General features: G+C 34.4%; 1 protein-coding gene across 1 annotated transcript; it reads left to right on the top strand.

Moving 5' to 3' along the window:
• Positions 1–5,889: 5,889 nt before the first annotated feature.
• LOC145137532 (ammonium transporter 1 member 3) lies at positions 5,890–7,506 on the top strand. The gene has a single exon (XM_079071663.1). The coding sequence runs from the start codon at positions 5,979–5,981 to the stop codon at positions 7,368–7,370; it is 1,392 nt and encodes a 463-aa protein (XP_078927789.1). The 5' UTR covers positions 5,890–5,978; the 3' UTR covers positions 7,371–7,506.
• The last annotated feature ends 6,827 nt before the right edge of the window (positions 7,507–14,333 follow it).

Below are 14,333 nucleotides of genomic sequence, written 5' to 3'. Positions count from 1 at the left end.
TTTTATTTTCTTTTTTTATATATACTTTATTTATTTTCATTTTTTAACTTTATTTTTCAACAATTTGATTTTTTGTTTACATTTTTACCTTTTTTTTCTATTTTAGTTATTTATGTTTTTTTCTAATGTTTTATATATTTTGATTCATGTAAACGAACTTGAATTCAATATAAATTACTATAACAAGTTTTTTTTATAGAGACTGACTATTATATTTTTTGTTCTTTCTTTTAGTCTATTATAAAACTGAAAAATATTATCTTGAATTTAAACTATTGATATCACATATAGAAATATGATTTAATTTACAAGTTATATCACACATTGAAACACTAATTCTCAATAAACAAGCTATTTTTTTTAAAAATTTTCATTTTTTTCGTAACATAAGTATAATAGCACTAAAGATCAAAAAATATAAAAAGAAAATAAGGTTGACCAAAATTACAAATATAAACATAATTATTTTATTTACTTGAATAAAAATAAAAAATTACAAAAACTATAAATTATCAAAATTTAAATATAGTCTAATATATTAATACATTTTATATTTTTTGAAAAAGACAATAAAAAGTTAAAAATACAAAAAAAAAACAAATAAGAAAAAAAGTAAAAAAAAATAATAAGATGAAAAAATTAAAATATAATACGAAAAGAAATATGAAAAAAAAAACTCTAATATACTCTATATATACACTAAAAAATAGAAAACAAAAGAAAAAAAGGTAAAAAAAATCAAATTGTTGAAAAATAAATTAAAAAAATAAAAATAAATAAATTATATATAAAAAAGAATATATATATATATATATATATATATATATATATATAAACCAAAAATAAATAAAGTATATAAAAAACGAAAAATAAAGTTAAAAAACGATGTGGTGTAATTTTTTGTAAGCCTTAGGGACCAAATTTGAACTTTTTAACACTGATTTTGCAAAAAAATTAACAAAGTTAACAATGAAACTCGTTAAATGGGTTAAAGTTGTGGCCATAACAATAATAATAATAATATTATGTGATGTTTGGTTCGCAGAATGTTGCTGAAGGATTTTTGAATTGGAATTGGAAAATGAATCTGTCAGGAATTTGAATCCAATTTCATATGTTGTTTGGTTGGCAGAAAATGGATTTTGAATTAATTTCAGATTCCGTTTGGTTCGCAGGAAATGGAATTGGAATTCATGTAAAATGACATAATTACCCTTTTTGCCTATTTTGCTTAATTTTACCTTGTTTTCCAACTTATATGTAAAGAGATATTATGAAAATTACAAAAACAGTAAAATTCTGGCAGTGGTGGCAGTGGCGGTGGTGGAGACGACAGTGGTGGGTGGCGGTGATGGTGGAGGCGACGGTGGTGGTGATGATGGCGGTGGCGGAAGTGGTGGTAATGGTGGCAGTGGCAGTTGGTGGCGACAATGACGACAGTGATGATGCTGGTTGTGGCAGTGGCGGCTGGTGGCGGTGCCCGGTGGTGGTAGCGGAGGTGGTGGTGGGTAATAGAATTGATAGTGGTGGTGGGTAATGGTAGTGGTGGTGGTGGTAATGGTGGTCGGTGGCGGCGACGACGGTGGTAATGACGACGATGGTAGTTGCGGTGGCTTTTATAATTTTAGTCCTTTTAAATTTTACTATAAATATATGTTTTGTTTTATTTTTATACATAAATATATCCGGGGCGGAGATTAGGGTTATCCCCATCCCTGTTTTTTTATTTGGGGATTTCCATCTCCGTCCACATTCCCAGCCAACTTGGGGATTCTCCGATCAAACTGGATGCTGATTTCGGGTTCCTCATCGGGTATTGGATTTTTTCCATCCCTATTCATTGGGGCGTCGTTAAAGTGTTAGTGATTGTGGTTTAGGTTAGTGTAACTATTTAGCTGTAAGAACATATTTGGTGTGTTAGATTAAAATGTACATATATATATATATATATATATATATATATATATATATATATATATATATAATTTAATAAATCAATTTCTATTTTAAATTCAGGTACAATAAAAAATTTATAGAGTAAGTTATAGAAATGTTTTCTGGTTTGGTCGAATCCTCAGTTTTTGTCACTAAGTTTAAAATTTGATAGATCACATCTTTGTGGTTTATGAAAATTACATTGTTGGTCCTTGGTTTATATAAAAAAACCAAATTACCCTCTCTTTCTTTTTTCTTTTTCTTTTAACAATTATATATATATATATATATATATATATATATATATATATATATATATATATATATATATATATATATATTGCTTTTTTATCTTTATTTTAATAGAATTAATATAGATTATTTATAAAATTATTTTTATTTTTTAAATCAATTATTTAAATTATATAAAATCATATTATTATTATTTCTTTTTTTTATTTATTTATCTTTGTTTTTGTGGTTTAAAAATCATTTAATATTTTTGACGTTTTATTTAAATATATTTTTATGTTTTAACGTTTTGTTCGTCCAATATAATTATTTAATGTTGTTTTTATGTGTTTTTTGTTTACATCATTCAGTTATATGTAGGGCTGTAAACGAATTGAGCGTTCGGTGAACCGTTCGTAAACTGTTCGGCGGGGAGTTCGTTTATTTTTGTTTATTTAATAAATGAAAGAAAATGAAGAACAATGGTCTTGGTCATTCATTTATGTTCGTGAACGTTCGTTTACGTTCATTTATGTTTGTTCGTTTAATTTATTTATATTCATTTATGTTCAATTTTTTTTTATTATATTACCACATTATATGTTCGTTTATGTTCATATATGTTTAATTGTATTTATTTATCTTTGTTTGTTTATGTTTGTTTAGTATGTTCACGAACATAAACGAAAGAACATTAGCCAAATAATTTGTTAAACGAACGGACACGAACAAGAAAAATCTCGTTCTATTCGTTCGTGTTCGTATCGTTTGTTCGACTAACTTAAACGAACGAACTAGACGAACACGAACGGATAAACGAATGAGATTTTCTTGTTCGTGTTCGTTCGTTTAATTAATTATCTTGTTCATTTCGTTCGTTTATGTTCGTGAACATACTAAACGAACATAAACTGATAAACATAAACGAACTTCCTGCCGAACAGTTTACGAACGGTTCACCGAATGTTCTGTTCGTTTACAGCCCTAAATATAAGTGAATAATGTAAACAAGAAACACATAAAAAAAACATTAAAAAATTATATTAGACGAACAAAACGTCAAAGAAAAAACAACATTAAAAAATATATTTAAATAAAACGTCAAAAATATTAAAAGAATTTTAAACCACAAAAACCAAGATAAATAAATAAACAAAAAGTAAATAATAATAATAATAATAATAATAATAATAATAATAATAATAATAATAATAATAATATGATTTTATATAATTTAGATAATTGAATTAAAAAATAAAAATAATTTTATAAATAATCTATATTAATTCTATTAAAATTAAGATAAAAAACAATATATATATATATATATATATATATATATATATATATATATATATATATATATATATATATATATATATAGAGAGAGAGAGAGAGAGAGAGTCAAGATGAAATAAGAAGGAAATATTTGGTAGGAAGGTAAGAAGTTTTTTTTCTACATATTTTTTTCGCGAACAAACAAAATAAATCATTAGATGATTCATTTGTAAGATGATTCACATAAAAAAATTCTCAAAAAAACATCTCGATGATTCATTTATACAATGATTTTGTTGTTATTCACTAAAATTGTCAAAAAAGTGAATTTTTTCTGAATTTACTTAAAAATGAATCATAAAGATGTTTTTTTTGGGAATTTTTTCTTGTGAATCATCTTACAAATGAATCATCTAGTGATTCATTTATTTTGTTCGTCAAAAAAATATATAGAAAAAAAAACTTCTTACCTTCCTACCAAAAATTTCCTTCTTACCGGATCTATATATATATATATATATATATATATATATATATATATATATATATATATATATATATATATATATATATATAAAGGAATGGTTATATGGAAAACAAAAAAACCCTAAAAATTATAAAAATACATAGACAAAATACTTAGAGATCACAATTTTTTTTTTGAGTTTATATTCTTAAAAATAGCAGGTTTTATTATAAATTCGTTGAAAAAAAAAATTAAAAAATCGTTTTTTTTTTTCGTGTTTTATGCTTGTCAAATTGGGGTGAGCGCGGTGCGGTTATTGGCAAAAACCTCACCACTAACCGCAAATGCAGTTAATCCATTTTCAAAACGTTTGGTGCGGTTATTTTGCGGTGCAGTTTTGTTTTTTTTTTTTTTTTTGTTTTTTGTTTTGTTTTTTGTTTTTGTTTTTTTTTAGTTTAGGTTATTAACCGCATGGATTTAGTGTGGTTATTTTGTATGGTTTTTAACCGCTGTTTAGATTTCAAATGGTTTTAAAAGTTCACACATATTACTTATAATAATAATAATAATAATAATAATAATAATAATAATAATAAGACAATTAACTTAAATCACAAACAATTAATATATATTAAAAACGTGAAATCACTAGTAATTAACACTAAATATCTTAAAATTGCGAAATTTCATCATTTTCCAAAGTTAAACATAACAAAAAAAAAACCAACACTTTTGTCTTTTAGAAGTTTATCCGTATTTCATCCATGAAAATTATCTTATTTTGAATATTTAATATATTAATAATTAATAAAAAATTGTATATAATATATGGGGTGCGGTGCGTTTTTTTTTTTTTTTTTTTTTTTTTTTTTTTGCTGTTTTTGAAAACTAAAAACCGCACCGCACCACAAATTTGTGGTTTTTGAAAAATAGAAAACTTCACCATCGGTTTTTATTGTGGTTTATACGGTTTTTGCGGTTAATTTGAATAGCGGTGCAGTTTTTGGTCACCCCTACTGTCAAACACAAATTTACCTATTTAAACACATATAGTCACAAATTAAACTCGTGTCAACATGCGAAACGTATAAACACTAAGGATGTCAACGAGACCAAACGGGGACAAAAATAACTGCCCACGCGCCCGAATTCGTCTGTTTCATCCGACTCCAATCCCGACCCCAAAAACACTTAAAAACTCACGACAAAGTGTAGGCTCAATTACTAGTTTTAACTAAACGTGTTGAAGCTAATAAAAAAAATCATTGTTTCTTCATGTAAGGTTAGACATGATAAATTTGCATTTCATTAAGAAAAAAAAACGTTAGAAAGCCTTTAACAAATTCTTTCCTAATCTATATAAACGATTTGTGATAACTTACTTGAAATGTAAAGATCGCATAAAGTAATATGCTGGAAAAAGAAAGAAAAAAAACCCATTGTTGAGAATAGGTTGTTTCAGTTTTCTATCGTATGTGGTTTGGTGAGAACAAGAATAGACCAGATCTTGTTTGACTGATGATCGAGATGGGTAATGGGTTCCGGGGTTAGTATATAACAAAGACACCGGAGAGAGGTGGCGGCAACAGTTGCAGCGATAAAGATGGTGGAGTAGATGTGTGGCGGTGGGACATGCTTTTGTTAAGGAAGTTTATGAGATATTGAGGTTGGGTAGACGAATTCAAGGCTTTTAAAGTTCAAAAATCGTCACTTGTATACAATTTATAAATTAACGTTTGCAACTTTCCTGTGTGTATAGCGTTCCAACTTCACAATAGTGGTTTAAATTAGATTTACATGGGTTTCGCCCCATCGGATTTGATGAGTGAACCACTGAGTTAACCCGAGTCAAACAGGCTGAGTTTACCTATCCATAAGCCGATTCACGTCACTGGCTTAAAATTCTCAAGCTGTCACATAATCCATGGGACCACGGATGTAGCCACTGTTGTTGCTATGTCTTCTACTTGCTGTATTAATAACTTATGCACATTCAATATCATCATATCCTCCTCATATTTCTTACCTTTCGGCTTAAACCCACTACTGTGTGCTTGTGTGTGAAACAATGGAGGTTTCATGGGAAACCAGTGTGACAGATTCAATCAACACCATTTACCTTCTCTTTTCAGCCTATTTGGTCTTCATGATGCAACTGGGCTTCGCCATGCTATGTGCGGGCTCGGTCCGGGCCAAGAATGCATTGAACATAATGCTGACAAATGTAGTCGATGCAGTCGTGGGCAGCCTCTCATACTACCTATTCGGGTTCGCGTTCGCTTTTGGTGACGGGTCAGGGTCGAACCCGTTTATTGGCACTCAATATTTCGCTTTAAAAAACATCCCATCAACATCTTTTGACTATAGCTTCTTTCTTTACCAATGGGCTTTTGCTATAGCGGTTGCGGGTATCACAAGCGGGTCGATCGCTGAACGGACCCAGTTCAGCGCTTACCTTATTTTTTCATTTTTTCAAACCGGGTTTGTTTACCCGGTTGTGGCCCACTGGGTTTGGTCTTCTACTGGTTGGCTAAACCCAGGGTCAGCAACCTTGCTGTTCGGGTCAGGTGCAATTGACTTTGCGGGTAGTGGTGTGGTGCACTTGGTGGGTGGGATTGCCGGGCTATGGGGTGCTTTAATCGAAGGACCACGGGTCGGGCGGTTCGATGCTTTCGGGAAGCCTGTTCAAATGCGTGGACATAATGCGACTCTAGTGGTGCTCGGGACATTCTTGTTATGGTTCGGATGGTTCGGGTTCAATCCCGGGTCATTCAACAAGATTCTTGTATCGTATCCCGATAGTTTTGATCAAGGCAACTGGACCGGAGTGGGCCGGACCGCGGTTACAACGACATTAGCAGGGTCGACAGCTGGCATTGTAACCTTGTTTGGTAGACGGTTACTTGTGGGCCATTGGGATGCTCTTGACGTGTGCAATGGTGTGCTCGGTGGGTTTGTGGCAATCACATCGGGTTGCTCGGTGGTCGAGCCATGGGCTGCAATCGTATGCGGGTTCTTTGCAGCTTGTGTTCTTATCGGGCTCAATATTGTAGCCCTAAGGTTGCATTACGATGACCCATTGGAGGCAGCCCAATTGCACGGTGGATGTGGGGCTTGGGGGTTAATTTTCACGGGCTTGTTTGCAAAAGAGGAGTTTGTGGTTCAAACTTATAACTCGGGTAATTTAGGAGTAACTCGGCCCTATGGGCTTTTGTTGGGTGGTGGTTGGGGTTTGATTGGGGCTCAGGTCGTTGAAGTGTTGGTGGTTGTAGGTTGGGTTAGTGTAACCATGGGTCCGTTGTTTTACCTTCTACATTGGTTGAGGATATTGAGGATATCAAGTGATGAGGAGGTTGCTGGGCTTGATATTTCGAGTCATGGTGGTTATGCGTACCATGCACACCCAGAAGAGTCGGGTCCACGCTTGTATGGTGAATACCTCAGGCTTCAAGATCAATGATGATTTTATTGAATGGATTCGTATGATTTGATTTGTGTATATTATGTGATGTGTCCTTGTTTGTTTATGTTGTTTATGGTACTCTTTTGTAAATGTTGGCCAATTCTTCTGAATTTGAATATAAGATTATTGGAAACTGCCATGGTAAATAAGAATTTCTTTATGTAATAATAACTAGATATAAGACAAATACATGAGGACTTCTCTGACTTTCTTGAAATAAAGATTGAATCATTTTTAAAACCAACGTTCAAATCTCACTTTTTTACCCTTTTCTTGATCCATCTCAAAAAAGATTGAATCTTATGAGGGTTTGGAGGTCTCTAGGTCCGATATCGCCATGATACCATATAAAACAGAGAGAACTAATGGTTTTCAATATTCTGTGTATCCAGAATTAACAAGTTCATTATATAGCCCTATATGTACAAAAATGTTACAGGAAGCAATAAGGAAACAACGATATAAATTGGAAGGGATTAATAAAAGGGTAAGATAGGAAAGAATCAATAGGGAAATCAATCCTATAATTTGTGTTCATCATGTACAGCTCTCAGTCAAAAAAAGCAACAAACTCATGATCCAAACAAATCTAAACCATAAAGACCTTAATTCAGATGCCCCCAGTCAGTTGAGTGAGTCCACACCAATTCCCAGATATTAGGCCACGCAGAGTGGCATTCGGTGGTGAGGGTTAGCGAATCCGAGGGTAAGGGTTGCTCGGCTTCAATACTCAGCAGTTTCTACTGAGTTCAACATCCACTCTTCACTCAATGAGATAACGGCTCATTTTTTTTTAAATAACTATAAATACATCCCTCACTCCTTCACATACCACATCAAAACCTTCTTCTTCACACCCTCTCTCTAAAAATGTTATCTTCATCTTCTTCATCGTTGGGATTTTTTTATCTGTTGCTCGAATCGTCCATAAAGGTCATTCAAGAGGCTGAACAATTGATAAAAGAACTACGTCAACAAAATGCCGAAAATGCTCGTCGGAAAAAAAGTTCATACAAAGAAATCGTGAAGTTGCTCATCAATGCCTTGTGCAAGATTATTTTGAAGAACACGTGACTTTTCAGGGATATTATTTTCGGCGTTGGTTCTGTACGCACAAACATTTGTTTCATCATATAGTCAACGACGACACGATAGCATGTACATATTTCCAACAACATGTAGAGGCTAAAGGTACAGTTGGTTTTACTCCGGTACAAAAATACACCTTCGTACTTAGTCATCTAGCATATGTTGTTGAATTGTGGTGTTTAAGTTCTTAACTAAATTGATATAATTGGTTGAATAATTGTAAAGTCTTTTTTGAGTTGTCCTCGTAATTGGGAAATTCACATGGATTGAAATAAATAGAGAGATATAATTTATTAATATATTATGGGATTAATGTATTAATTAGAAATGGAAATTATTATGTAACACCTGATTTTAGTGATGTTCTAATTTCGAGACGTCAGGCCGGAATTTGATCAAGTGATGGTGTTGGGCTTCAAAGGAATAGGGTTTAGGCCATTTTCGGATGTTGGTAATGTTGGATTAAGTTATTAAAGGCCTCGATTTGTACCTTGAAGCAAAGGGTAAAATTGGAAAGGTGATATCTCAGGTTTCTTGCATGAACTAAGGATTTTAGTTCGATATGTTTTTAGTCAAAAATAACAAGATAAGATAGTGAGGCTCTTCAGTGCCTTTCTGTTCATATAAAGAATGCTTAAATTGGAGTTGAAACGAAGAAGTTATGACAGTTTGAAGTTGAATTGGAAGATGAGGGTTTTGCCCTATAAAGGGCATACGCAAGCTACGCAGGGTGAAGATGCTGAAATCATATCATGATTTTAACGCGCTACGCATGGCGTAGCTGTTGCTGACCAAAACCTTAATCCTAAGCTTTTGGGCCCTACTTAAGGGCTCTAACTTCTTGGAACCCTTCTCATTACCAGCCTTCATCACCTTAAATCGTTCCTTTGAAACCCTAGCCACCAATTGTGAGTTTTGGAAGCATTAGTGTGATTTTTAGGTGCATTCTTGTAGGAGTCCATTAAAGAAGCAAGTGTGAGCTCCAAGCTTTGTAGATCCAGACCTTGCACTTCATCACCAATCTCCAGAATGTATAAAGCTTGCATCTTGATGTTCTATTTGTTATATTTAATTAGCTCATGGGTTTTATGCTTTTTGTCCCTTAATCTTGGTTCTTGTGAGTATGGGTTACTCTAGACCACTTGAGTGCCTTTTATGATGTTTTGAGGACATTGAGTCAGAAAAATGAGAGCTTGGGCACTCTCATCCATCCATACATGAGTTCTTGAGCAATGGATAATTTTATGGACCTAGGTTTTGGCATTGTGCTCCTTGTGACCATGCAAATGGATAAACTTAGAGACTTTATCCATTAAAACATTCATTTAGATCAGATTTGGGAGTTTGAGAGTTTGGCTTGTTGTATTATAAGCTTAATAGAAGTTTATAGGATCAGGGGCACTACGTAGTGATGGGTTTTGATAAATAAAATAGAGAGCTTTTCACGAAAAACCGGCAACAGAAGCTTTAAAATTTTCTAGTAAATTTCAAGTATATAACAAAAACAAAACCATCAAGGATCCTTTTAAAGAGGTTAAAATGATATAAAACAACCATAGGGTGTTTAGAAATGACAACCTTTAAAGCCTTTTGTAATGTCCAGATCGCCAGGTAAAACTTTTGCAATATATTTTTCACTATCCTTGGACTAGACCCAAGTACGCTGGGTGTACACAAGATACGCACGACGTACTCCCATGCATGTGCAAAGACGGGGCGTCCCTTATGTATAATGGACGTATCCATGCGTACGCAGGGCGTATGCGAGCCAAGTGAAAACCCTATTTTTTAGGGTTTGCAATCTATTTAAGCTCACTAAACCCCTTAAGCCTTTCACCTTACCAGCCCTCATTGCCTTTTTGTGCTAATCTCGAAACCCTACTAGCCATCTTGAGAGCATTCTTGAGCTTACAAAGTGTTTTGGGTGTTCCTTTTGTGATCTTGAAAAAGGAGGCTTAAGGAGAAGCAAAGGACAAGAAGGAGCTTGTAGATCCAGAGGTTGTTCATCATTTCTAGCTCTTTGGAGGTATAAAGTCTGAAACTTTTTCATTCTAATTCTAGATCTAAGTTTAGGGAAAAACTTAGCATCTTTTGGTCCCATAAATTGGTCTCTTGGAGTATGGACTACTCCAGACCATTTGAGTTGTCCTTTTTGGACTCTTAGGGATGCATGAAGTCATAAAATTATATCTTGGAGGTTGGAACTCTACCATGCATGAGTTGGTGATCACTTAAGGAAGATAGAAGGCTTAATCTATGGTTTGAGTCCCATTAAGTCATGCAAAAGCATATAGTTTGCAACTTTATGGCTTAATATACTATAATGACCTTGGATCTGATTTTGGACGTCAAAAGCTTAATGGGTTAAGACAAAATCTTGATGGATGGCTGTCTGACCAGTACGCTGGGCGTACTCATGAGTACGTTGCGCGTACTGGGCCAGCACCCCAATTTTCGGATTAGCAGCGTACGTTGGGCGTACGGGTCAGGTACGCTGCGTGTACGTTTGTCTGTGGGCCTTTAGAGTTTTGGGCTCGGGATTTGCTAGGATTTTGCCTTGATCGAGTTTGGGACTTAGGCCTATTTGTAGTATCATGTCATTTGTGGGTCTTAGGCCATCATGGAGTTATTGGGCCCGTGTTGGGCCTAGGGGGTCCTTTTTAGTTGGACTCGGAATGCATTTTGGGCTAGTTGGGATTTGGGCCTTGATAGGGTAGGCCGAATAAGGAAGGGTTTAAGCAGCCTTTTTACCCTTAAGTCTGAATTTAGGGTTTGGACTCTCAGGTTAGATTATTGACCTAATTTATAATTAAGGTTTTATACTTGTGATCTAGTGAGAGGATTTCGCGAGTCAGCAGCCCGAGTGTCATTTGATATCTTTAGTCTGAGGTGAGTTTCCTTCACTGTATTCATGGTTCGAAGGCACCAATTTCGGCCCACTCGTTTATGTTTGTAGTATGATGATTGTCTTCATGACAATTGTCCGTTATGACCATACTTGCTTGATGTCTCTGTGACTCTATTGTTATGATATTATGTGGTAGTGGTAAGGGTGAAATAGATTCGATACCGGTTGAAAGAGATCGAAGGGGTTGACATATACTCGGTAACGATTGAAAGAGACCGAAGGGGTTGAAATATACCCAATACCGGTTGAAAGAGACCGAAAGGTTTGAAATATACCTAGTATCGGTTGAAAGAGACCGAATGGGTTGCAAGCACCCAGATATGTTTGACTGTTATGTATGTATGGTATGGGGTATTTTGGGGGAACTCACTAAGCTTTGTGATTTTGATTTCCAGTTTATGTTTCAGGTACTTCCAGCTCGAATAGGAAGGGTCCAGCCAGATCGCACTGCATCCACCTATGATTTTTCCGCATCACGTAATTTTGGGATTTTGTACTCTAATAAAATGTTATTATTATATGCTCTCGACTGTATTAATATGATTATCGTATGGTTGAAATGAATTTAAATATAAAAATTTTATCTGAATTTTTGGGATGTTACACCTTTGGAACCTCTTAGATTTGGGGTGTTAAAGTATATGGCAAGAACAAGAAGCTTGATCTTCTCTACAAGTAATCCACCAACAATAATAAGGTACCAAAAATGTTAGTTTTCTTCTTGTATCACTTTGTTCTTTAAGCCTTAAGTGCTTAACAAATTAAGCACTATAGGAAGACACGAAGTAAGCACCAATTCTTCACAAAACAAACTTCAAAAGAAGGAGATGGAGAATAGTGAAAAGCTACGACCTTTTGCTTTGAAGAAAAAAGAAAAAAAAACACTTGAACAACTAGCCATTCTCTCATGCATAACACATTGTTTTATAGTCCCATGTAAAGTAAGGTCAAACCATTATAATACCATAAAGTATTCTAAAGCATAAAGCAAATGGGACAAATCATGGAAGCAAGACATGGAGACCAACATGGGGAAACTACACAAGTAATCTCCCATGCCTTTTAACTTTCGGCCTTGGAGAGGTAATAAGACAAAAAAATGACTTCTAACATTACTAATCATGGTAGAGTAAGTCATTGATTTAATCATGGTTAACCAAAGTGTCCAAATCTTTGTTCATGACTTATTATATGATATCATATCATATAATGACTAGTTTGTTGTTTATTTTATTATTATTTTCATAAAGCAATAATTATTCTCTAATTAAATACAAGAGTTGAGTTTCTTTATTTGTAACAGTCCAAAAACAGTGATAAAAAATTTCATTTATAGACTAACAACTTCATTCATTAATTGTTTCCAAAAAACCATCACCAAATATAATATCCAAAATATCAGAATACAATTATTCAAAATGCAGAAATCATGAGGGGAGGATGTTATTCCATTAAGTCGGGCCCTTCCCTTTTGAATCGGAAGTACCTTAAACCAAAAACACAACCTATAAGCCCAAAGCTTAGTGACTTCCCCAAAGTACCACATACCAATAATGCAATTGTGTTTAACCCTAGGGTGTAGACCAACCCAATATATATATATATATATATATATATATATATATATATATATATATATACACACACATGGGCCCCGCCCTAGGGTATATTTCAACCCAATCATACGACTGTGGGCCCCACCCTAGGGTCTATTTCAACCTGAACATACGATAGTGGGCCCCACCTTAGGGTTTATTTTAACCTATCATACAACCCATATAATCCACATAACAACTATCATCCTAAATAACACAATAATGGGCCGACATTGGTGCCTTCGACCCATGGATACAATGAGAAGACTCACCTCACAGACAGACGAGAAACTGAAACAACACGCTACTCCGATATCAACTCTAACAGTCACCTTTATAAATACAGTGACCAAAACTCAACATATAGATCAAAAATACCCAAAATACACCTAGGTCAAACTTTGGTCAAAATCCAGGTCAAAGTCAATCGATTTAACTTGGTGAGTATGTTGGGCGTACTCAACACATACGCGGGGCATACTACTTGCTTGACCAAAATCTAGGGGCTGACCACGTACGCGCAACTTACCCTTTGGTACGCCCTGCGTACGCGGCTGCCACCTACTCAACCCATTAAGAGCTTAATCCTTAAGCTCTTTCGTCCAAAATGCAGATCTAGCCCCTAAAAGGTGGTCTTAACCATAAAGTCTCCAACTTTATGATTTTGCATGGATATTAAGACCTTAAAATCAAAAATCCTAGCTTCTTGAACCATTAAGACAACCTAGACGATGCATGGAAAGAAACTAATGTCCAAGTTCACATTTTTATGACTTAACACACCCTAAAACATCTTAAAGGACAACTCAAAGGTCCTGGAGTATGCCAAACTCATAATGATCAAGATTTGGAACAAAAGGTGCCAACTTTAAGCTAGAACTAGATGTTAATGAAATATTCATCAAGGTTGGAGCTTTATACCTCCAGAAGATGCACAAGAGAGAGTAGTTGTTGGATCCAAAGTCTTGAGTGAAGCACCACAACTTCAAGGTTCCTCCTTCACCACCAAGAACACCAAAAAGGGCACCAAAATGACTCTCCAATATTCAAAACACACTCACACCCTTTTAGGGTTTCGAGATAGGGATGGAGGCTGGAGTTAAGGAAGGGTATGGGGCTATAATGATGCTTAAATAGGGTCCAAACCCTAAAATTTAGGGTTTTCATCCTGGCCACGTATGCCTAGCGTACGAAACGTACACCCAGCGTATGCAAGTCTTGCCCAAAAAGTACAAAAATGCCCCTTAGGACTAAATTTGCAAACCAAACTCAAACAAAGGTCAAAATGGAATACCTGAAAATCAAGATGTTACAACTCTCCCCCACTTGAACTAGACTTCGTCCTCGAAGTCTGCTCTCGCGAATAAA

The sequence above is a fragment of the Lactuca virosa genome, chromosome 9, assembly GCF_052849685.1.
Source record: "Lactuca virosa cultivar CGN04683 chromosome 9, Lactuca_virosa_CGN04683_v6, whole genome shotgun sequence".
Classification (NCBI taxonomy): Eukaryota; Viridiplantae; Streptophyta; class Magnoliopsida; order Asterales; family Asteraceae; genus Lactuca; species Lactuca virosa.
Note: the sequence above shows the minus strand (reverse complement) of the source record. Positions and strands in the feature narration are given on the sequence as shown.

Bases quoted from the DNA above. Each gene is read 5' to 3' on its own strand.
- LOC145137532 (XM_079071663.1), top strand. From the start codon at position 5,979: ATGGAGGTTTCATGGGAAACCAGTGTGACAGATTCAATCAACACCATT.